This window comes from Salmo trutta, chromosome 4 (assembly GCF_901001165.1).
Source record: "Salmo trutta chromosome 4, fSalTru1.1, whole genome shotgun sequence".
Classification (NCBI taxonomy): domain Eukaryota; kingdom Metazoa; phylum Chordata; class Actinopteri; order Salmoniformes; family Salmonidae; genus Salmo; species Salmo trutta.
Window position 1 is genome coordinate 37,169,227 of NC_042960.1, and position 26,619 is coordinate 37,195,845.

At 41.3% G+C, this 26,619-nt stretch overlaps 1 protein-coding gene across 1 annotated transcript in view; it reads right to left on the reverse strand.

Annotated features, from left to right (window-relative positions):
* The window catches only part of LOC115192311 (glial cell line-derived neurotrophic factor-like), a 56,255-nt gene extending 32,433 nt beyond the window's left edge, over positions 1 to 23,822 (reverse strand). The window contains exon 1 of the mRNA XM_029750651.1: positions 22,906 to 23,822. Coding sequence (XP_029606511.1) covers positions 22,906 to 22,936 — 31 coding nt within the window. The 5' untranslated portion in view covers positions 22,937 to 23,822. The remainder of the gene's footprint in view (positions 1 to 22,905) is intronic.
* Positions 23,823 to 26,619: the final 2,797 nt, after the last annotated feature.

Genomic DNA, 26,619 nt, shown 5'->3' on the forward strand with positions numbered 1-26,619 from the left:
TTTTAGACCGTGAAAACGTCTATCATATATGTCAGATTTAAATACTGCCCAATGACTTAACGTGGAAAGTTATCTTCTCTCGATAATATATTTGCGATATTCCTACCTCAAGAAATGTGTAATTTAACAGAGGGTCTAACACATTTCTCCTATTTGTCTGCCTTTCCAGGGTACATTGCATGGTGCCATTCCGAATGTCAGACTCCACTCTGTGCGGCACAACGATCTGCAGGCTGAACATGGTGGGATTGTAGACACCTAAATTGACAGTGCAGTTTGTTTAGCCAATTTTACAGCTAACTAGCTACTTCACATGCTGATATAACAATCTTTTAGCGCTTTTCATAAAAAGAGGCCAAGTCTTTGAGTGTATGGATCCTCCAAAGATGGAAAAGGACAGTTCATGGCTTGATCAGAGGAAGATGGTCAGGGAGATGGTTGATGAAGAGTCTGGTGACGATCATGTAAAGGTCTACTCTGGGAACCAGCCTGAGTCGTGTAGCTACTGGATCTCCTCCTTCACAATGTATGGCACCCACTTAGGTGATGCCTCAGCAGCTCTGGGCGCCAGAGAGCTCACCACATACAGTTCAGAGTAGTAGTCAGTCGTCCTCACTACGAACCTTCTGCCTCAGTACTGCATTCCTTTAGTGCATCTCCCATTCCTCTCAAGCATCAGGTAACTTTCAGGTGATATTCAAGTGACTCTTCAGGTGGTAACACTCTTCAGGTGATATTGACTTTGGTATTATTGTGTGTAGCTACGTTTGCTAGCTAGCTAGATAGCCAGCCAGTCCATAGAAAGAGCATTGCATTGTGGATTTTGTAGTTGACTTGAGCTACAAAAGATTTCCACAACCAAAAATATTGTTCTCACATATTATAGGAATGCGAGGTTTTGGGTGGATTTTTCCTTTAACTCTGCATTGTTGGGAAAGGGCTCGTAAGTAAGGATTTCATGGTAAAGTCTACACCTGTTGTATTCGGCGCATGTGACTAATAACATTTAATTTGATTTGAAATGGTTGAGATGCACCTTGCATTCGAGTCCAATGTCATCTCTCTCAACTCTTATTGTCTGGGAGAGAACTCTTGTTAATTTTACAGCTTTCGTTGCTCAGAACAAGATATGTCTGGAGCAAGTTCTGAGCAGACAGTCATTCCTGCATACAGCCTCTCTGTTCAAAACAATGAGGTCCTGGATAGGACTCACTCAAAAAATATTCTTAAAGGTAGACTCAGCAATATGACGTAGATGCAGAAAGTAAACAGCATAGTAGGTCTAATTCCACAACAACTAAAAGCGTTGAAGCGCGAGGCTCAACTTCTCTGCTGTTTTGGTCCCGTGGCTACAATTCTCTAACAGCGTGAAGCGAACCCGTGCACATATGCCAATATTATGTGAGAGCGAAGTCTTGCATGTCGCTAATCTCAATATCTGCGGTGCTGCTCGTGGCAACGTTATTTCGTTGAGTCTACCTTTAAATCTCAATGCAACAGACCTTGTAAAATAGGATTAATTGCTTTACCATATAATGGCTTAAAAGGGTCCTTGATTTAAACGTCAATGTGTTTTATCAATAAAACAACTGGTGAGGTCGACTTGAATTTCAATCTCACTTTATGTCCTTTAATCTGATAACAGAATATGGTACTGTAAATTACAGACAGTACTTAGACCATGAAGACTCAAAGTTCACACTTAACACATCATTTATATGTGATATCCCAGAAAGGCAGATACAAAGGTAACAGCCATAAAGAATCTTAACGAGCTCCTTTCTGCCTCCAAAGATGATATAAATAACCAAATAAGTCAACAATAATGTCCTATCGGCTTTATCTCAGTCTTTTAATATCCCTGTTCTATGACTGTAAGTTTCTAAAAATATCCCTGACTGGCCTTCCCTGGCAGACAAAGTCTTGACACAGTGCTTCCTGCTTGCAGGTTGGATGACAGGAATGTCATGAGAAGTAGTACAAAGGTTAGGAGAAGACCCGGCTCCCATTACACAACACCAGTTAGCCTAGACAGCCAGTCCACCACAACCCTTACCCAGGGAATCAGGTAATCAATAGCCTATTATACCCAGTAAACTGGGATACTATTATTCAAATCAAATCAAACTTTATTTGTCACATGCGCCGAATACAACAGGTGCAGACCTTACAGTGAAATGCTTATTTACAAGCCCTAACCAACAATACAGTTTTTAAAAAATACCCCCCAAAAATTAAAAAAATAAGAAAAAGAAATAAAAGTAACAAATAATGTATCACATGATTACAACCACAAGATACAACCAACTAGCATGGAGTAGAAAAGGACTCTCTAGAGCAGGGTTTCTCAAACTCGGTCCTGGGGCGGCCCCCCTCGGTACGCGTTTTGAATTAGCTGTGTAGTGCTAGGGCAAAAAACAAAACGTGCCGTAAGAACCAAGTTTGGGAAACCTGCTCTAGCGGAAGGAAACCATGACTAGGGCCTAGATTCAATCAGACTAAGCGTTAACCGGTGACCCCAGACAGGTGCAATAGTGAACGTTTTGGCGGTGTTGGAGGTAGAACTGTGTTGGAGCCATCAAATCGTTGAGCAGCTAATCTTGCGATCATTGTCACCATCGCGTGTTAGAAGTTCAGAACGATAAAGTTTAGGACACATAGAAATAATTACATTCAAATTTAAAAAGCATTAAAATAAATATTCAGGATTTCTATCATCCTAATGGAGGTGTAGATTACATCTCACATTCCAGTGTTCAAACTTGTAAACAAGGCTACATGGGATTTATCTTAATGTGACTCCGTGCAGCCAATGGCAATGTCTGCTTGAGGTATAATGCCAGGAGCCGCTTGTGGATTTGACAGCTCTAACGTAGTTCCACCTCCGACACCTTCAAAACAACCGCTATACGGATGTTGGCTAAAGCGGGTCTGATTGAATAGAGCCCTGGGACAAACAAGAGGAAGTATCTGTCCCAAATAGCACCATATTCCCTATATAGTGCACTACTTTTGACCAGAACCCTATGGACACTGGTCAAAAGTAGTGTACTCTTAAGAGAAAAGCCAAGCTTTTCAGTCATCGTAACACTGCATACTTATTCATGGTGGTTAAGTGTTGGACTAGAACACCCTGGCCTAAAAAGTGAGCCTAATAACTGTAGAAGGTTACAGTCAAGTGTGTGTGTGCATAACTGGGGTCATTGTGCTGCTAACAGCTTAGCTTCCTCCACTTACCGACTGCCGCACACTGGGCTCAAACTAGTAATCCTCTGCTTCGCAACACACGTGACCGCCCTCCTTGACAACATTCCAACGGGTTGAGCCACCAAAAAGGTAAAAATTGGATGGCTCCATCCGCAACATTTCATGCTAGCTTTGAATTGAGCTTAAGGTACGCACGCATTACACGTGTGTGGGTGCATGTCTGTGTGTGCGCGTATGCATGTGTTTGTCTGTGTCTGTGTTTGTATGTCTATGAGTCTCCTTCTGAGTGTATGCACGAGCCATGAGGTCATTGTGAATTGTCTTTGCCCACAACCAGTACCAACGTCAGGACATGCTTGTAGCATTCTACACCAAAGAAAATGTACACATGCTTTGATGAGAGCAGAGAGAGAAGAGCTCTTCAACCACATATGGGCACCATGAGCAAAGCCAGCCATCCGAGACCCAGTGTGCATCCTAAATGGCACCTTATTCCCTTTATAGTGCACTACTTTTGACCAGAGCCCTATGAGCCCTATTTACATTTTAGTCATTTAGCAGACGCTCTTAATGCCGATTTATGCTTGATCCGGCAATGCGGTCTGGAGGCTCCGTACAGAGGGTGTGACGCAATTGCAGAGGCCAAATTGAGCTCCGTGCGGCGATGCAGTGCGCCTCCCAAATGTTGTAACAATACAGAGGGCTCCGTATTGCTCCGCATTGACATGATTGGTTGATGGTAGGTGGAGGCGGGAGGTCCTGTATAAACACAAATTCACTTCCTTGATAACTTCCTTCACAAGAGCTGACTTCTGCCCTGACTTCTGCAGAGGCCCTATTGCTGTAAATGACTGTACGGCCAATGCAGACGCCAGATTGACCATGCAGAGCCTTTTATCCAGAGCGACTAGGGATAAGTGCCTTGCTCAAGGGCACATCAACAGATTTTAACCTAGTCAGCTCGGGGAGTGGAACCAACAGCCTTGCCGTTACTGGCCCAACGCTCTCTATCTCTATGCACTTTGAGATTAGCTCATAATAAAAAGCACTTTACAAATGTAATAAATTATTATAAAATGTAGTGCACTATAAAAGGAATAGGGAGCCCTTTGGGATGCAGATCCCAGCTCCTTCATAAGCTTGAGCTTTGAGTGGCTGGCCACAGGCATTAAGAGTAGAGAATAATAACCCTGTATGGAGGTCAAGACAGGGTTGGAATGTTGCACCGTGGCCCAACAACGCTTCACACCCTCAGATCCATCACAGTATTGTACGAGGATAAAGGAGAGAGACAAACTAAACCATGACACAGTGAAATCTTGCAGAGTCAAGGATTGCCAGCGTGCAGGGAGTCATGCAACCTGGCACACACTCAGGCATACTTGCACGCATATACACATATGCACGCAGACACACACACACACACACACAAAGAAAACAAACCTGTAAAAGGGGAGGCTTAACAACCCACATGGATTTGATTGGCTTTAATGTTCCACTTCCAGCTGCTACTGCTTACACATCCGTAGCTCATCTGCCCATCACTCTGTCACTTGGTATAGTCTACCTCAAATCCATTCAGACAGATATTACCTCTTAGAGTACCTCTTGGTTCACAATCTTTTTTTCCTTCTTTTTTTTTACTATTTGTTTTTTTAATTGTTTTTCTACAAAACTCAGTCAAGTTTAATCTCACACAGTGTCATCATACAGTACATCCTTAATCGTGGAGATGGATAGATATAAATTCCTAGGCACAATGAAATGATAGCACGTACACTATCCCAAAATGGTGTCACAAGATCACAGCACATGTAATGGGGTTCCTTGGTGCTTTTTGCATCTCCAACAGAGATGTGACATTTCTGGGTGCATTATATGCATTCTGGTAAGAGTGTAGTAAGTCCTATGAATTATCTTAAATTGCAATAGTTTATGTTTTAGGTTGTAGGAGCAGGTATGAACATTTTCACATATCTGTGACCAATGGTTCTCTTCGATGCCTTCCTTTAGATCGGTTTCCATTTTTTTCCTTGTAGTTTGTGAATCATCAGGTAGTGTTTCAATCAACCCTTGATATGACTTGGTAATCAACGTCTTTAGAATAGCAGCTTCTTTGAGTATTTTTTCTATGCTAGATGCCTTAAATGAATCTAGATTCTGTTGAAGCGATTTAATAACGTTTCTGAGTTGTACAAATTTAAAGAAATTGGCCTTGGATATTCCAAATATTTCTTGTAATTGATTGAATGATAGTAGAGATACATCATACTGTAGTACACATGTTCTGTAATAGTGCCTGTGTGTAGCTGGTGTAGAGGAGTCGGGCGCAGGACAGCAGATATGAGTAATAAACGTAATTTACTCAAATATTCACAAATACAACACAATAAATCGAGCCCACAATAACGGACCGTATTACAAACAAACAATCACTCACAAACAACCACGGGGGAACAGAGGGTTAAATAATGAACAAGTAATTGGGGGATTGAAACCAGGTGTGTAAGACAAGGACAAAACAAATGGAAAATGAAAAGTGGATCGGCGATGGCTAGAAGGCCGGTGACGTCGCCCGGCGAACGCCGCCCGAACAAGGAGAGGGACCGACTTCGGCGGAAGTCGTGACATGTTCAAAATTCATGATGCCACTTTGGAATCAGAACTTAAAGGTGTTATCATTAAACGTTGGAGGTAAAGTGTGGTTCTTCCAAAAAGGGGTGCCTGGCGATATTGGTTCTTTCCACCTCATGAATGTATGTACATTTTCCCAAATATGAATGGAATTGAGAATCATTGATTGTCTGTTTTTTTCTTCAATGCTTTGGACCCTAAATAGTGGATCAATTTTAGATCATCCGATATTGCACTTGTGGCTTCACTACCCCTCCATGCACAATGATAGTCTGCTGTCCATTGTTTAAGTGAACATAGTTGTGTAGCCCAGTAATAGATCTTCGTATGAGGTAGTCCAAGACCTCCACCTCAATTACATTGTACCCCTGCACATCGACTCGGGACTACCCTTGTATACTGTATATCCAGGTTATTGCTACTCATTGTGTATCTATTACTACTTTTATTATTAGGTGTTTTACTTTTCTACTATTCTCTTTTTTCTTTCTCTCTGCATTGTTCGGAAATGTCACGGCTGTCTGAAGGAGCGGACCGAAATGCAGCGTGTTCGTAGTTCCACATATTTATTAAACCTGAAACTGAATGCAATACACTTAAATATACACAAACAACAAACCGTGACACAAAGAGGAAAACACACTACTCAAAAGATAATAACCCACAAACAGGAAGAGGAAAAACCCCTACTTAAATATGATCTCTAATCAGAGGCAATGAGGATCAGCTGCCTCCAATTAGAGATCAACCCCAAACAATCCCAACATAGAAATAGACAAACTAGAACTTAAACATAGAAATAGAAAACATAGAACAACCCAAAGCAGGAATGTGGATGCTCATCTTGTATATTTATTTAAATAACAAGAACACCAAAAAAAAAAACGAACTCACGAACAACGAAACAGTCTTGTCAGGCACACTCAGCAAAACAAGAAACAATCTCCCACAAACACCAAACCAAACACATACCCATATATAGGACGCTCAATCAGAGGCAACGAGAAAGCACCTGCCTCCAATTGAGAGTCCAACCCCCCATTAACCTAAACATAGAACTACAACTAACTAACTAAACATAGAAATACGTTAACAAAGAACAGTGCCCAAAAACCCCGGAAAACATAAATCAAATACCCTTCTACAAAAACACCACCCCGAACCACATAAAACAAATACCCTCTGCCACGTCCTGACCAAACTACAATAACAAATAACCCTTATACTGGTCAGGACGTGACACAGACAGCAAGGTTTATACAAATCTCCACTGTTGAAAACCAAATGCTAGTCTAAAAGAAATGGGAAATAAGGTCTAGATGCTTTTTATAGTGGAGATCAAGTTTATACATTTCCTGGCAGGGTTGATGAGACAGTGGATTGCTCAGTGAGATGGAACAAAGTAAATAGGCATTTCAATATCATAGATTTAGCTGGTGGTAACTTGTGAAATTGACACCGGCTGGAATGCGTTTGTTTTAACCAATCAGCATTCAGGATTAGACCCACCCGTTGTATGAAGTAAAATCTAATCTGCATACAATGATATCACATGTTGATCTCCACCAATCTCTATATACTGGATTGAGCCATGAGTTCTAATTATTGATGCTAGGGGTTCTGTGGCTAAAGAAAATAAATAACTAGACAATGGGCATCCTGTCTTGTCCCTCTTGATAAATTAAATGATTCCGAAATCTGTCCATTTGTTCATATACAATGGCTTGCGAAAGTATTCACCCCCTTGGCATTTTTCCTATTTTGTTGCCTTGCAACCTGGAATTAAAATGCATTTTTGGGGGGTTTGTATCACTTGATTTACACAACATGCCTACCACTTTGAAGATGCTAAATATTTGTATTGTGAAACAAACAAGAAATAAGACAAAAAAACTGAAAACTTGAGCGTGCATAACTATTCACACCCACAAAGTCAATACTTTGTAGAGATACCTTTTATTTGAACTATTTTCATAGTTCCTTACACATGATGATACATTTGTGTGTACCCCTTTAAGAGCTTCCCGCAAATCCATGCTATAATTTTTGGGGGAGTTAGTAGTTTTCTGCAATGCAAATGTGTAACCACGAACACAAAGCCATGTTCCGTTTGTTTCTATGGCAGATGCTAAACCCTATCACTTGCCTGTGCGAATAGTTCTCACAGGCAAAGTGAAATTATACAAATTACTTTGCTCAAATGATACAAATTTAGCAACCGCCTGAAAAAGACTGTTTAAGAGGAACTGGGAGAGAGAATGCTTGGTGGAATTAATGATTGACTGAATGATTGATCGAATGAATGAATGAAAATGACTCAAATCAGAACAAAAATATTTTACCCTACTGAAGGTAAAAGATAGCTAACTTAATTAACTTGTATCGTTTCACTGACAAAATACACTATAAAAACAAAAGTAAACTCAGAAAAAAAAGAATCGTCCCTTTTTCAGGACCCTGTCTTTCAAAGATAATTCATAAAAATCCAAATAACTTCACAGATATTCATTATAAAGGGTTTAAACACTGTTTCCCATGCTTGTTCAATGAACCATAAACAATTAATGAACATGCACCGGTGGAACGGTCGTTAAGACACTAACAGCTTACAGACGGTAGGCAATTAAGGTCACAGTTATGAAAACTTAGGACACTAAAGAAGTCTTTCTACTGACTCTGAAAAACACCAAAAGATTGGATATCCAGGGTCCCTGCTCATCTGCGTGAACGTGCCTTAGGCATGCTGCAAGGAAGCATGAGGACTGCAGATGTGGCCATGGCAATAAATTGCAATGTTCGTACTGTGAGACGCCTAAGACAGCGCTACAGGGAGGCAGGATGGACAGCTGATCGTCCTCACAGTGGCAGACCACGTGTAACAACACCTGCACAGGATCGGTACATCCGAACATCACACCTGCGGGACAGGTACAGCATAGCAACAACAACTGCCCGAGTTACACCAGGAATGCACAATCCCTCCATCAGTGCTCAAACTGTCCGCAATAGGCTGAGAAAGGCTGGACAGAGGGCTTGTAGGCCCATTGTAAGGCAGGTCCTCACCAGACATCACTGGCGGTTTTGTCTCACCAGGGTTGATGGTCGGATTCACGTTTATCGTCGAAGGAATGAGTGTTACACCGAGGCCTGTACTCCGGAGCGGGATCGATTTGGAGGTGGAGGGGCCGTCATGGTCTGGGGCGGTGTGTCACAGCATCATCGGACTGAGCTTGTTGTCTTTGCAGGCATTCTCAATGCTGTGCATTACAGAAAGACATCCTGTTCCCTCATGTGGTACCCTTCCTACAGGCTCATCCTGACATGACCCTTCAGCATGACAATGCCACCAGCCATACTACTCGTTCTGTACGTGATTTCCTGCAAGACGGGAATGTCAGTGTTCTGCCATGGCCAGCGAAGAGCCCGGATCTCAATCCCATTGAGCACGTCTGGGACCTGTTGGATCAGAGGGTGAGGGCTAAGGCCATTCCCCCCAGAAATGTCTGGGAACTTGCAGGTGGCTTGGTGGAAGAGTGGGGTAACATCTCACAGCAAGACCTGGCAAATCTGGTGCAGTCCATGAGGAGGAGATGCACTGCAGTACTTAATGCAGCTGGTGGCCACACCAGATACTGACTGTTACTTTTGATTTTGACCACCCCTTTGTTCAGGGACACATTATTCCATTTCTGTTAGTCACGTCTGTATAACGTGTTCAATGTATGTCTCAGTTGTTGAATCTTGTTATGTTCTTACAAATATTTACCCATGTTAAGTTTGCTGAAAATAAGTGCAGTTGACAGTAAGAGGACATTTCTTTTTTTGCTGAGTTGATGTGGATATCCTTTCAAATTAGTGGACTTGGCTATTTCAGCCACACCCATTGCTGACAGGTGTATAAAAATCGAGCACATAGACAAACATTGGCAGTAGAATGGCTTTACTGAAGACCTCGCGGCACCGTCATGGAATGCCACCTTTCCAACAATTCAGTTCATCAAACTTCTGCCGTGCTATAGCTGCCCCGATCAACTGTAAGTCCTGTTATTGTGAAGTGGAAATGTCTAGGAGCAACCACGGCTCAGCCGTGAAGTTTTAGGTCACACAAGCTCACAGAACTGGACCGCCAAGTGCAGAAGCACAAAAAATCGTCTGTCCTCGGTTGCAACACTACCGAGTTCCAAACTGCCTCTAGAAGCAACGTCAGCACAATAACTGTTCATCGGGATCTTAATGAAATGGGTTTCCATGGCCGAGCAGCCGCACACAAGCCTAAGATCACCAGGTGCAATGCCAAGCATTGGCTGGAGTGGTGTAAAGCTCGCCGCCATTGGACTCTGGAACAGTGGAAACACGTTCTCTGGAGTGATGTATCATGCTTCACCATCTGGCAGTCTGACAGACAAATCTGTGTTTGGCCAGAAGAACGTTACCTGCCCCAATGCATAGTGCCAACTGTAAAGTTTGCTGGTGGAGGAATAATGGTCTGGGGCTAGGCCCCTTAGTTCCAGTGAAGGGAAATCTTAACACTACAGCATACAATGACATTCTATCTAGACAATTCTGTGCTTCCAACTTTGTGGCAACAGTTTGAGAAAGGTCCTTTCCTGTTTGCCCCGTGCACAAAGCAAAGTCCATACAGAAATGGTTTGTTGAGATCGGTGTGGAAGAACTTGGCTGGCCTGCACAGAACCCTGACCTCAACCCCATCGAACACCGTTGGGATGAATTGGAATGCCAAATGTGAGCCAGGTCTAATCGCCCAACATCAGTGTCCAACTTCACTAATGCTATGGTGGGTGAACGGAAGCAAGTCCCAGCAGCAATGTTCCAACATCTAGCGGAAAGACTTCCCAGAAGAGTGGCGTCTGTTATAGCAACAAAGGGGGAACCAACTCCATATTAATGGCCATGATTTTGGAATGAGATGTTCGACGAGCATGTAGTGTATGTCCATGTGTTTACAGTTAATAGAGAGAGACAATGTGAAGTATGCTTACAACAGCAATGGGGAATGTGATGTTGCGTCACTAGACTGCTTCCCTGGAACCCAGATCTGTTTGTGCTGTCTTGGCAATTACTATGTTCATTGTCGTGTCAAACATGAAGGATGTGGCTATACAGCACCAACAGATCTGTGACCAGGCTGCTAGGAAGTTTTTTTTTACTCATCCTCCACTATTTATCATCACAACTATAATGATGAGTGACTAGTGACTAATCATCATGGGTTTCCACCACAGATACACATCACATAGAATTGAACTCTCTCCTGTGTGGGGAGTGAAACATCACTAATATATGCTTCTGATATGGTATGGTAGGTAGGAAATCAGTCAATTGAAAGAAATTCATTAGACCCTAATCATTGGATTTCACATGACTGGGAATACAGATACTCATCTGTTGGTCACAGATACCTTTAAAAAAAAGGTGGGGTTGTGGATCAGAAACCCATTCAGTATCTGGTGTGACCACCATTTGCCTCATGCAGTGTGACATCTCCTTTGCATTAAGTTGATCAGGCTGTTGATTGTGGTCTGTGGAATGTGGTGCCACTCCTCTTCAATGGCTGTACAAAGTTTCTGGATATTGGCGGGAACTCGAACACGCTGTCGTACACGTCGATCAAGAGCATCCCAAACATGCTCAATGGGTGACATGTCTGGTGTGTATGCAGGCCATGGAAGAACTGGGACATTTTCAGCTTCTAGGAATTGTGTACAGATCCTTGCGACATAGGGCCGTGCATGATCATGCTGAAACATGAGGTGATGGCGGCAGATGAAGGACACAAGAATGGGCCTCAGGATCTCGTCACAGTATCTCTGTGCATTCAAATTGCCATTGATACTGTCATGACTTTCTCCTGGGTGAGGATCAAAGGTGCCAGATAAGCTTGGCAAATGGCTGACAGATAGCCAGACCCACCCTCACTCCCACAGGAGAGGAGAGGGGGAGTTGGGCCGGTTTTGACACCTTAACATCCGGTCATAAATTGTGTGCCGCAAAAGGGTATTTCCTGCCCTGCAGTATTGGGAAAGGAATGTGCTGTGTGTAGAGAGAGACTCTCGCCGCAAAAACTTTTTTCTCAAAAAGTGAACATTGGAACATTATTTCTGACATCCAAATGTTTAGAATGGTCAGTGGCGCTCTAAAGAATTATCATGTCATATGGTTTATTATTTTGTGATGTCATTAAGGATGGTATAACGAAATAACTGTAACTCAGAATGTGTACACATTCTATTTCCCAAGTTAACATCTAAATGTTCTATAAAATATAGGATTAAGTATGAGAGTATTTTGGTGAAGATATGAATGTGATTTTAGTCTTCTAATGAGAAAATAGTTTTTCTTATAAACTTTTGTCCAGTCAATAACCACACCCCAAGGGAGTACAGACATTGTGTCAGCGTGATGGAATGACCCCTTTTTACCCAGGGATAAAAGCCTTGGTAACAAAATATTCATTCAGACCAGAAAACGTGAGACGGTAGTCCACACTTTTTAAATGGTGAGACCAGCAGACGGACAGAGTGAGCTGGACGTTACAAATGGTTGAAATGCTAAGACTCAACACGAGATGAGAAGATAACCTCACCTTTCAGACCAGAAAAGCATGGAGCATTGGCCACATGTTGAAATGGTTAGAAACTCTGAAACTCTCAACACGAGTGAAGAAGATGAAGACTAGACCAGAACATTTGACATCTGCAGCTGTGTATGTAAAGGGATCTAGAACTTGGCTATCTACCCGAGAAAGGAAGGAGAAGATCCCATCTCAGACACTTACTGGTGCACCTGAAGAAACATCCAATACAAGCCAGAATAACTAAGAAGGACATTGTGACCTCTGGTGGACAACCAGAGCCTTACATCCATCCAGCCCCTTCCTCATAGAAGGAAGAGAGATGACAAACAAAGACACGTAATTACATTGCATTTACTACCCAAACGGGCAGCAGTTCCTGAGAAAAGTATTATTATTACTTTGAGAGTAGTTTCCAAATGTACGATAAGTTTGACTCTGTCTCTCCCTCTCTTTATCTACCCTTCTCTCGCCATATGTCTAACAAGCTGCCATATCTTGTCTGTCCACTAGGGACTTTTGTCTCATGTAAGTGTGTATGTGTATTCTGTGTTATTATGTAGTTAGTTAGTAAATAAATTATTTAATCAATTTGTGTAGTACTGAATAATCAGAAAGGCTGGGGTTCTTGCGGATTCAAGAGGCCTGCAACGTTCAGAATAAAACTGATATGAGGTAATGATTAATATGTGACTGTTATCAATATATCATTTATATATATATCTTCGAGTTTAATTCAGGAGATGGTAGCTCATTAAATAACTTCTTCCATGGTGCCCCAAATTCCTAATGAGTTAATTGTTACATGATTAATTTAATCGAGTAATAATTAAACATAGTTAGTTGATTCAATAAATAACAGTCATCACATTAATGATAGTCACATCACGACAATACAATGCTATAGTGTTCGTTGTCCATAGCTTATGCCTGACCATACCATAACCCAATCACCACCATGGGGCACTCTGTTCACAACATTGACATCAGCAAACCGCTCACCACATAACGCCATCTGCCTGGTATAGATGAAACCGGGATTCATCCGTGAAGAGCACACTTCTCCAGCATGCCAGTGGCAGTCGAAGGTGAGCATTTGCCCACTGAAGTCAGTTACGATCCCAAACTGCAGTCAGATCTAGATCCTGGTGAGGACGACGAGCATGCAGATGAGCTTCCCTGAGACAGTTCCTGACAGTTTGTGCAGAAATTCTTTGGTTTTGAAAATCCACAGTTTCATCACCTGTCCGGGTGGCTGGTCTCAGATGATCCAGCAATTGAAGAAGCCGGATGTGGTAGTTCTGGCTGGCATGGTTACCTGTGGTCGGTTGTGAGGCCAGTTGGGCATATTGAAAAATTCTCTAAAACTACATTGGAGGTGGCTAATGGTAGAAAAGTGAACATTAAATTCTCTGGCAACAGCTCTGGTGGACATTCGTGCAGTCAGCATGCCAATTGCACGCTCCTTCAAAACTTGAGATATATGTGGCATTGTGTTGTGTGACAAAACTGCACATTTTAGAGGGGCATTTTATTGTCCGCGGCACAAGGTGGACCTGTATAATGATCATGCTGTCTAATCAGGTTCTTCATATTCCACACCTGTCAGTTGGATGGATTATCTTGGAATGTAAACACATCTGTGTGCATGGGACCAACACTTTGCATGTTGCATTTATATTTTTGTTCAGTTCATAAAGAATATAGGCAAATCCTTTCCAGATCCAATATAGGTTCAAAACTTGTGTAGCCTTCCCCAGTTTGGGGCTATGTTAAATGATATCTAGAAATGTCACTAGAGTGCATAGGCCTGCAGTCTACGCATATTACGCACTCTTCAGAATAGGAAAATGGTAACACTATCAGGCAGCACATGATTTAAAGATGATTTTTATTTTATTTAACTAGGCATGTCAGTTAAGAAAAAAATTATATTTACAATGACGGCCTATCCCGGCCAAACTCTCCCCTAACCTGAACGATGCTGGGCCAATTGTTCGCTGCCCTATGGGACTCCTGATCACAGCTGGTTGTGATACAGCCCGGGACCAAACCCGGATCAGTAGTGACACCGGTGCAGTGCCTTAGACTGCTGCGCCACTCAGGATCCCCGGGGACATGTCAAAACAGGCCTAGTCCCTGGGACTCAACCAAAGAGGGACACAGCCTGGCTGCCTGGACTGAGCCATCATGGAGGTCCAGTTTCCTTTCAGACTGTGAAAAATAGAACCACTAAACATACCTGAGGACCTGTTGGCTCAAGGGAGAAAAAAAGAAGAACAATACTGCAGCTACCTCACTTTTTTAACAGTAAAGTATTTGTCCTCCAAGAGCTGACAGGTGATGTTACTTTTGACCATGAGAGTTGACCAATGGAGTAGCTGTTCAGTTTACGTGCCATGGTCACAAACAGTAACACTTGTTTTGCATGTTACAATCTGTCTAAAATAAGTCTTGAAATACGGTGAAATTCTTCATTAGGCAATGGGTACTTAGTCACATCATCTATAACCTAAACAGAAGTCTGAGTAACACTAATGATGTTTGACAGGACTCCTGTTGACCAGATCTGCAACAAATACTTTACACACCCTAACAACTAAAGTGGCTTACAGTTCAATCGGGATTTAAAGCATATTAAGCACACTATTCTACCGTGGGCACTGCTGTATTTACACTATACATTTACAATCCTAGAAATCTGATTCTTCAAACAAAAATAACCTGTCAGAAACCCTTCTACTTCAAATGAAGCACATTTAGTTACATTAACATAATAAGCATCACTACCTTTGAACAATATACAGAAGTCACCCATGCACTTAGTTCCTGTACTGAAGTTACAAGATGGAAGGTTCTGGAAGGTACTGAAGGTTCCAGAAACGACCCTTTCATGTCAACACTACTTGAGCAATGGCAAAACAAGTGTCATAGTAGGACGTGAGGGTATGGTGGCATATCATGCCTTATTCAGCGTGACAGCCCTGCATTCATTAAGGCATTTAATTAGCATGCAGCAAGTGTTCACAGATGGATGCCTATATCCCTGGTTACAGTGACTTGTTTCACTAGAATAAGTTTAATATCAACACTACAGTATATAAGTATGTAATAAAGAAGGAAAATTATTACTAAAAGAGCCTTTATCCAGATCCCCTTTAACCTTCAGAGAGTAATCACCTTCATCCATTTATCCAGCTTATAATACTGTAATACACAGCAGGTTACAGTCTAGATAACTCTCCACTGAGGAGAAAGTCAAAGCTACTGTGGCTAGGGCGCTATTCGATCAGATCCGCTTTAGTGATATAGTGTTGGTTTTGAAGGTGTCGGAGGTGGAACTACATTAGAGCTGTCAAATACACAAATGGCTCCTGGCATTATACCTAAAGCAGACATTGCCATTGGCTGCACAGAGTCACATTAATAACAGAAATCCCTTGCAGCCTTGTTTACAAGTTCGAATCCTGAAATGTGAGATGTAATCTAAACCTCCATTAGGATGATAGAAATCTTCATTATTTAGTTTAATGACTTTTCAATTTGACCATAATTATTTTTTATATAGCCTACACTTTCTCGTTCTGAACTTCCAACTCGAGTGGTGCAGGTGTGGCTTGATGACAATGATGGCAAGAGCAGCTGCTCACCGATTTTGATGGCTCCAATGCAGCTCCAGCTCCGACACTGCCAAAACATCAGCTATGCGGGTGTCTGCTATCGCTGGTCTGATTGAATTTAGGCCTAATATGGAATTCAGACCACCAACCGTCCAAACAAAACACTATTCCACTTCCTTAAAGGCGCAATTTGGACTTATAAATGAATGATATGTACCCATTGATTCTTGATGAATTTCACTTATAAAGTCTCATGACCTTAGTTCAACTGTCGTACCCCTTCAGAATCCAAAATATAAGCTTGTTCTACTCCAATGTTTTTACACAAAGTAAATGTAAACAAATACTATTTAGCCTCAAAACATGGTTACAACTATAATTTGATATCATGGATGGGCAGTCCTTGCAGCCGTTAGCTCTGTCTATGAATTTGAGAGTGGTTACATTTCTCCAGCCCCATCACTCAGCTTTTAACTGAAACAGGGGTGGGGAATACACTTTTTTTTTGTTTTAACTGCAGATTGGCCCCTTTAACAGTACACTTCCGAAACAACACTATATTTGGATTAAATGTATGTTTACGTGTGTATTACATTTAAGTTAATTAGCAGAAACTCTTATCCAGAGCGACTTACAGGAGCAAATAGGGTTAAGTGCCTTGCTCAAGGGCACAGCAACAGATTTTTCACCTGGGATTCAATGCTCTTAACCGCTAGGCTACCTGGCCTACTATGATATCTTAAAGAGTTGTATGTGTGCGCGTGGGTGGGTGCATACGTGTGTGCATGTGTGCATGTGTGTGTGTGGAGCAGCAAACAGAGCCAATGCCCGCCCACACAACCCAGCGGCCTGGCGGACCCACTCCGAGCCTCTTGATGGATGAGTCCCTGTCTGGAAGACATTTTATAAATTTGGCTTTTACAAATTAAGTGGAGGCTGTTTGCATTCCCAGCATGCTCCTTCCGTGTGAGCGTGACTTGTGTGGAGCAGATGTTCAGCAGGGCTAATAGTGAGGCTGTGAGGCTGCAACTGCGCTTTGAGTCTACTGTGTAAAAAAAATCCTGCAATTCTTACAATAAATTACTAGCAGCTCAGAAGCCAGTAAATTACTGTAGATTTATAGGACCTGTACTGAAACACATATTTACAGCATATTAGTGGAACACCTGACTACAGCAACATGCTTTATTTCTAGAATGTACAGTGCATTACTGGAAGGAAAGTGGAGAGTGAACAGTTGCAGAATTACAATGCAGGCAACTAGTGCAAAAGACGGGCGGTATTTCTGTTACATGTATTTGATATAGGTATTTCAATAGTTTCAATGCTTATTTTGTCATTTGTATTTCACTGCCATGAACTACAATTCATGTAGAGTATTTTGTAACAGTTTAATTAGAATGTGTGTATTTTGTATTCTCTAATACAAAAATAAACTTGAAAGTACCCGCTGAACTACAACAACATTCTCGGTAACGGTATGACTGTGATTTGTTTTTGTTTATCTACCTTAGTTTAATGCACTGACTGTAAGTCAAAATACAAATAATTTGAGGGCCAAGCTCATTAGAATAGTACCCAGCATTATGATTGAAAGAGTTCATTTTTACATTTACGTTTTGGTCATTTAGCAGAAGTTCTCATCCAGCGTGACTTACATTCAGTGAGTGAAACTAAGGTTGATAAAAAAAATACACATATCAATCATAACAAGTAAAACGTTTCTGTAACCATTACTGAGAATGTTGTTGTATTTAAGGATACATTGTTCTTCAAGGTACTTTGTATTGGTAACAAGATACCTTTTGATGTATACTTGCCCATCTCGGGCTAGTGACAAGTACACTATTTTAATATTAACAATGGATTGGTGCAAGCAGGTTGGCTGCTAGGTATTTGTATATTAAAGCATATTCATCAATATTTGGTGTTTTCTATCACTTGCAGAGGCCTTAAAAAGGCTTCTAAATTGGTAGTGACTACAGGGCAAAACCGATCAAAGGGACATGGCTAAACCCTTAAAGGTTTGAGACTTGCAACCACTCTGATCTGTCTCCTACACACATTATATTTTTAGGAAACTACTACCACATTTCAGTTAAACTGGTACAGCACTCTCACTAACGGGTGCAACAAATAAAGCCTCTTACAAGGCATGCCTTAAAATATTTTAATGAAACAACAATACCATGCACCCACTAGTGTTCAAAAGGTTTTTGGTGTTCCAAAAATACGGTATAGCACTGTATTCTGTGGAGTGGTACTAAATTACAGTAAAACTGGCAGCACAGTAGCCACTAAATTACTGTAGATTTACAGGAAAAGGTTTTTAGAGTCCAAACACAAGTTATGATACGGTATTCTGTGGGGTATTGCATTATCACTAGAGTGTGCAATAACTATAGCCTCTTACAAGGCATGCTTTGAAATATGTCAACGAGTCAGAGATATTTTCCCACAATGCACCATAATTCACAGTAATACAGTACACTACTGTAAAATTGTATTGTAACATTTTACAGCAGTGTAGCCGAATGCCATTGAGCCCATAATGCATTGATCTTTACAGCACTGCAAGATAATTTGCTCCAGCCTCAAGTAACTGTCGATAACATTCACTGTCTGCATCTATTTTATGTTACTTTTCATTATTTCTAATGCAATTTTCAGCTTGGTTTCATTCACATGTCCAGTGAAAAATAGTTAACATTAAAATCAGGGGTGCAACTTTGGTTTTAGAAGTGGGGGGGACATAATTATATATATTTTAATTTATCCAGTCAGATAAACACTCCAAACAGCCTACCTGGCCGCTCGGAGGCGTCCGCATGGTCCTAAAGCACATCGTTGTCTCGTTTTGTATCACATTCCCATGATAAAACTGGGGATGGACAAAAATTTAATTTCAGTACCATACCGTAGTACATGATTAACATGAAAATTGCAAAGGTGCACCAATGAACATCCACACCAATGAAACTGTCTCTTTAGAACTAAAATACTGCCCGGAGCCAGTGGCGTGTGTTCATGGATGCCAAGGGAAGGCAGGCTTCCCCAAATATTTGACCAATGAGAATAATAAAATCATTTATCTTTCGTCTCTCTGTGTTTTCATAATTTTCCGTCAATTCACAAGTGGCTGAATCTCACCGGACAAATAATCTGAGTGAGGAAAACAGCACCCCTCTGTCTCAGTATGTGTAGCCCATGTATCTGATGCTGTCTGGAACAAAATAGTATAACATGTTTCAGCTGTAGAATTTGATTGATTGTCTGCCTGAATTTGGCTTCCCTTGATTAAGAAATTATAAAATAATTAGCCAATCAGCGTTGAGCTGAGCTGAACTGTGGGTTGTCCTGGTGCAGCAAAACGCCCCCCAAGGGAAGCCAATTTGGATTTGAGTTCAGACCATTTAAATCACTTCCTATGCAAAATGTAATTTCCAAAAAACTTGTCTGTTTCTGGTCAACTTGTGTTGATGTCCTGCAGTAGCTAGCTTGCTAAATCGGCCCTTTCTTAAGCCACAGATGGAAATGGGGATTTGGACTTGTGGTTTTGACTTAATTCTCTGTACAGTCCAATGATTATTACACCGATTCTGATCTAACCATAAATTAATATATTGTGCCACTGGCCTGAGATGATTGATGTTCAATATGTAGCCTAGATGTAGCCTAGTATAGTCGTGACCGAAAGTTTTGAGAATGACACAAATTTACATTTTCACAAAGTTTGCTGCATCAGTGTCTTTAGATATTTTTGTCAGATGTTACTATGGAATACTGAAGTATAATTACAAGCATTTCATAAGTGTCAAAGGCTTTTATTGACAATTACATGAAGTTGATGCAAAGAGTCAATATTTGCAGTGTTGACCCTTCTTTTTCAAGACCTCTGCAATCCGCCCTGGCATGCTGTCAATTAACTTCTGGGCCATATCCTGACTGATGGCAGCCCATTCTTGCATAATCAATGCTTGGAGTTTGTCAGAATTTGTTTTTTTTTGTTTGTCCACCCTCCTCTTGAGGATTGACCACAAGTTCTCAATGGGATTAAGGTCTGGGGAGTTTCCTAGTCATGAACCCAAAATATCGATGTTTTGTTCCCCGAGCCACTTAGTTATCACTTTTGCCTTATGGCAAGTTGCTCCATCATGCTGGAAAAGGCATTGTTCATCACCAAACTGTTCCTGGATGGTTGGGAGAAGTTGCTCTCGGAGGATGTGTTGGTACCATTCTTTATTCGTGGCTGTGTTCTTAAGCAAGATTGTGAGTGAGCCCACTCCCTTGGCTGAGAAGCAACCCCACACATGAATGGTCTCAGAATGCTTTACTGTTGGCATGACACAGGACTGATTGTAGCGCTCCTGACAAGCTTTTTTCCGGATGCCCGAAACAATCGGAAAGGGGATTCATCAGAGAAAATGACTTTACCCCAGTCCTCAGCAGTCCAATCCCTGTACCTTTTGCAGAATATCAGTCTGTCCCTGATGTTTTTCCTGGAGAGAAGTGGCTTCTTTGCTGCCCTTCTTGACACCAGGCCATCCTCCAAAAGTCTTCGCCTCACTGTGCGTGCAGATGCACTCACACCTGCCTGCTGCCATTCCTGAGCAAGCTCTGTACTGGTGGTGCCTCGATCCCGCAGCTGAATGAACTTTAGGAGACGATCCTGGCGCTTGCTGGACTTTCTTGGGCGCCCTGAAGCCTTCTTCACAACAATTGAACCACTCTCCTTGAAGTTCTTGATGATCTGATAAATGGTTGATTTAGGTGCAATCTTACTGGCAGCAATATCCTTGCCTGTGAAGCCCTTTTTGTGCACAATGATGACGACACGTGTTTCATTTGAAGGTAACCATGTTTGACAGAGGAAGAACAATGATTCCAAGCACCACCCTCCTTTGAAGCTTCCAGTCTGTTATTCAAACTTAATCAGCATGACAAAGTGATCTCCAGCCTTGTCCTCATCAACACTCACACCTGTGTTAACGAGAGAATCACTGACATGATGTCAGCTGGTCCTTTCGTGGCAGTGCTGAAATGCAGTGGAAATGTTTTGGGGGGATTCAGTTCATTTGCATGGCAAAGACGGACTTTGCAATTAATTGCAATTCATCTGATCACTCTTCATAACATCCTGGAGTATATGCAATTTGCCATCATACAAACTGAGGCAGCAGACTTTGTGAAAATGTATATTTGTGTCATTCTCAAACCTTTTGGTCACGACTGTAGGCTCACGTTAAAAAGCTAGCTAGCTAGCTAACTTAGCTGGTTCATTGTTGCCCATGTGAGGAACATAGTAGGATTTGTTTTACTTGGCACACACACGCACACACACAGAAATCAGTACCATGGGTAGCCACATGATATTTAGCAACATTGATTGGACTAAATCGTTTTTGGTGTCTTTAAGTTTGTTTTCAGTGTATTAAACAAAGCATATATTGCCTTGTTGATTTGATGATGTTTAAATGTTTTAGTTGAAATGGTGCTGAAATAGCGGGGGCAGTACTACTGTTGTTAAACTGTTGAAAACATTAACTTGCTTGACCATGCTTCAGGTGATATAACTGCTTGTTACATGCAATATTGGCTTTGTGGACTTCATCGGAAAGATGTTGCTCTCATGTTTTGTGCTATATGTGTAGTTGAATTTTTCAGCCATTGTGTGCCTGTTGTCTTTTTGTTGTCACCGCCTTATTGTATATCACAGTGGTGTATTAACGAATGGGTTATAGAGTAAACAACGCAACTATTACAACATAATGTAGGTTTTAATACGGATTTTTTACTGGTTTGGCTTGGCTTCCTCAGTGATTTTATCCATGAACCGCTACTGTCCGGAGCTAAACAATTTAATCACACAAGTAGCAGGTGTATTGTCGCCCTCTTTGGAGAACGCTTAAGAGGCGTTGACTTCAATATTACCACACAGACTGACATGTGTGATCAGGAAAATAAAGTGACCAGTCACCCGATGATGGAAAAAACAAACGGCCTGAAATCACAATTTATCTGTGCGCCAGTAGGTCCCGCTCGCGCTCTAAGAAATATCACTCCATGATCCGCATTTACTCATAGTGTGGCTGAGATGTACATTTTACTATCCAACTGCGTAATCAAATAAAACGATTGACTTTCCAGGTATTTAACATATCTTTCTTTTACACTGCTTTCTTGTTATAAGTTCTCTGCATTTCAAATGAGAAGATAAATATATTTCATTAATTGTATGCTCCCAAGTGAATACATGCTTTAAAAACACAAATATGCAGACAGAAAAGGCACAGCTAACATTTGTATCGAATGGAATTAAAGTTTGATTGTTTGTTATCAATAACTTTATTATGATTATTGTTATTGCTATTATTATTATTAGACTGTTACTAATATTGTCATTATTATGACCACCTTAATCATTCGTTGTAGTAATAGTAATATATAATCAATAACAATTATTATGATAAGTAGAAGAAGTAGGATTAGTATTTCTGCTATCATTGGTTTTCTCAGAGTAAGTCTGATAGCAATACAAACGAATATAGGTTACATTGAATTACATGTAATTACATGCACATTTGGCATAAAGTCAAGTGATCATTACAGAGCACGGTAGAAAGGAGTCCAATTCAAGCCGTGCTGAAGTTTGAACATGACTGCAATAACTCAGCTGCACTTACTGACATATTCTATATAGTATAGGCTATATTAACTTTGTTTGCTTGTGTAGGCCCATTATATAACCTACAACATGAACCTTTGTTGTAAGCAAAAACAAAATACATTTGAATAAACATTGATTATTATACAACTATCCCACAAAACAACAGTGTTTTTTTACATGCTTACCTTTACCGACTCTGACAAGCTCCCCAATCATGGACGTGTGTGTGAGCAGAAAAATCTAAACGTTATAAAAATAAAAAAAAACATCTAAATGCAATGGCACTTTACCCCCTAGAAAGCTTTCTCTGGATACCTCTCTTCTAAACATGGCATAGTAGCACAATCACAGTTTCAATCCAAAAATATGCGGCCACATTTTTTCTCAAAAACGTCCACATAGCCAGGCTATAAGAGTTCTAAACTTCACTTGACCCTGGGATTCTGTATGTTCCACAATCGGCAAAAATGCGCACGAGATGCGTTATGAACCGAACGCGTCACAGGTCTCGTTCTCATTGAGTAGAAAACGTCTCCCTCTTTCTTCAATGCAAACTGCAGATGTTAGTGTTACATTGTAGCTCCAAATACAGATGTGAGTTGGCTCAGCTTTTTTAAAGCATGGGGTGTCAAATTCCACCATCTATCACATGTTCCCACACACAACACACAGGTTGCTTTCTGTGACATGACACTCAACCTACAAAAGCTTATAATAAGGCCTACTTACTGATTTTTGTTCCTTCTTTTAATGTAACTTGATTAACATTAACTTGATTCCTTATGTAGTTCTTTGACCCGAAAGTTGACCCGGTTCAGTTAGAACGTCTGACGCGTTAGTAGGTCTCCAAAGGCTCGCGCCCAACTGGCGGTGTCTATTAACTGCGCATGTTAAATGAGCGCTTCAAGGCAACAGATAGGAGTTACACCCCTTTTATTAGCGCCAAATGCTTTCACACTGCTGCTGAGCTCAGCCCTAGGGCATTAACTTTACACACTGCACTGCAGTACTTGTATAATGTGTCATCTCATGAAAAAAACTATAGACCTAAATTACCTCCAACCATCATAATTTGCCACCCATAAAAATGTGTAATTGTTCAACTGTCTTCTCGTTTTGCCTGTTGAATGACCTTTGTGATATTTCGACATATCAGTATTTGATTGACTTGAAAGAGGTTGTATTTCAAGTGGTTTTCAGGGCAAGTACTTATCAATACCCAGACTTCTATCTGACAACAATTGACCCAAAGCTTTAAGAAAGGGACTTTGTTTTGAAAGAGGTTGTATTTCAAGTGGTTTTCAGGGCAATTACTTGCTTGATGTGTAATCAATACTCAGACCTTTCTATCTGACCACAATTGACCTAAACCTTGTTGTTTCTGAGATAAGGCCATTCAAACCAGCAGTCACACACTTGATAAAACAAATCTCAGTAATGAGCCTGGTTACTTCCCAAATGGCAGTGCACTGTGGGCCATGGTCAAAAGTAGAGCACTAAATAGACAAAAACACTCAGAAAAAATGGTTCCAAAAGGGTTCTTTGTGGAGGGATAGAGTTCTACCAAAAACCATTTTGATCTGAATAACCCTGAATAACCCTAATCCCATGTTAGTAATTATACAATGTATTGCACCCCTTGGGATGTTGCTTCCAGTTTAGAGGATTGAGGTAGTCTCAATATTCAATATTTTGTACCCTGGCAGTCATTCTGAATACAGGTTGCAGGTGACAAAAAAATTCCACTTGTTGGATATCCTAACTCTGGCTGGATTCCAATAGGAATTACACATCACTTTGCAAGCCAGCATAATGTGACTTGCAGGCCTGATGTGGCCTGTAAACTAGAGATGGAGAACCGAGGCTTTCTGAAGGAGGCTTGGGCACTTTCATGAAATTGTGCCGATAAACGGTTTATTACTCCGCGCTTCATTATCTGTTCACAATACAAATTTGTGACATCTGCTGGTCAGCAATAAATAGCATTGTGTGATTATCAGATCTAAAACAATTTTCTCTACTCTTTTCATCAAAACTCAGTGTACAGGGGTAAGTCATTGGCATTTAATAGCCTATAATCATATATAATACCAGAATCACATCATGCTTCCCTTTTTTGCCTTCAAGTTTAAAACATTTCAAAAACACAATTTATGGCATTATTTAGCATGCTTAAGAGAAGCTTATATTATACTAATTAAAACAAATTATTTTAACAACAGTGCAGAAAGTGCCCTCACCCCCTCCCTATAGGCTGTCTCGTCGTTGTTGGTGATCAAGCCTACTATTGTTGTGTCGTCTGCAAACTTGATGATTGAGTTGGAGGCGTGCATGGCCATGCAGTCATGGGTGAACAGGGAGTACAGGAGGGGGCTGAGCACGCACCCTTGTGGGTCCTCAGTGTTGAGGATCAGCGAAGTGGAGATGTTCTTTCCTACCTTCACCACCTGGGGGCGGCCCTCAGGAAGTCTAGGACCCAATCGCACAGGGCGGGGTTGAGACCCAGGCCTCAAGCTTAATGATGAGCTGGAGGGTACTATGGTGTTGAATGCTGAGCTGTAGTCAATGAACAGCATTCTTACATAGGTATTCCTCTTGTACAGATGGGATAGGGTAGTGTGCAGTGTGATGGCAATTGGATCATCTGTGGACCTATTGGGGCGGTATGCAAATTGCAGTGGGTCTAGGGTGACAGGTAAAGGTGGAAGTGATATGACCCTTGGCTAGTCTCTCAAAGCACTTCATGATGACAGAAGTGAGTGCTACAGGGCGATAGTCATTCAGTTCAGTTACTTTTGCCTTCTTGGGTACAGGAACAATGGTAGCCATCTTGAAGCATGTGGGGACAGCAGACTGGGATAGGGAGAGATTGAATATGTCCGTAAACACACCAGCCAGCTGGTCTGCGCATGCTCTGAAGACGCGGCTAAGGATGTCGTCTGGGCCGGCAGCCCAGGGGTTCTACCAAGAACCATTTTATCATCTAAAGTTTCTTGCTAGAATCCTCCATGAAGGGTTCTACCGAGAACCATTTCATCTTTGGAGGGTTCTTCCTAGAACCGTCTATGAATGGTTCCACCAGCCTTATTAGCATTTCAAATAAAATTCTTTATGACAATAATAACATATATCATAAGTCCTTTCACTCCTAACACAGTGGTGTTAGGAAACGCCTGGTTTAAAGTAGTGATGTTACGTTTGATACCGGAGCTCATAGGCATGCATCGAAATCTCGAAGCAGCTAACTTCGAAGCAGTGTGACGATGCGTGAATCACTTTATCAGAAGGATGTCATCGATGACGTCCGAAACCTCGTTTGATTACGTGCTTTTTTCTCAGATTCCAAGCTGCTTTCAAACACCAACCTCTACCGGACACTGTACTTACAAATATAGATAGGTTTTTGTACCAAAAGCTTTTTTTGATTGGTAGAGTGGAACTATGGAACATTCAGGGACGTGAGGGTATAGGAAGAACCCTCCAAAGATTAAATGGTTCTCGGTAGAACCCTTCATATAGGATTCCAGAAAGAACCTTTAGATGATAAAATGGTTATTGGTAGAACCCTACATAGTGAATTTTAGGCAGAACCCTTCATATAGGGTTCTAAGAATAACAATATACTGGGGGTTCTATGAATAATTCTACATAGAGGGTTCTAGGTAGAACACTTTGCAAAGGGTTCTAACTAGCACCAAAAAGGGTTGTCCTATGGGGAGAAACCGAAGAACCCTATATGGTTCTATTTAGCACCTTTTTTTCTAACAGTGTAGTGTGCCATTAGGGACGCAAGCTTTCATGGCCAAAGTTCCCGAAAGCGACTGGGGTGCAATCTAAATCTCAAGCTTTAGAGGAGTTATCAAGATTGGCCTGTAATCAAACCCATCCGACTGACTACA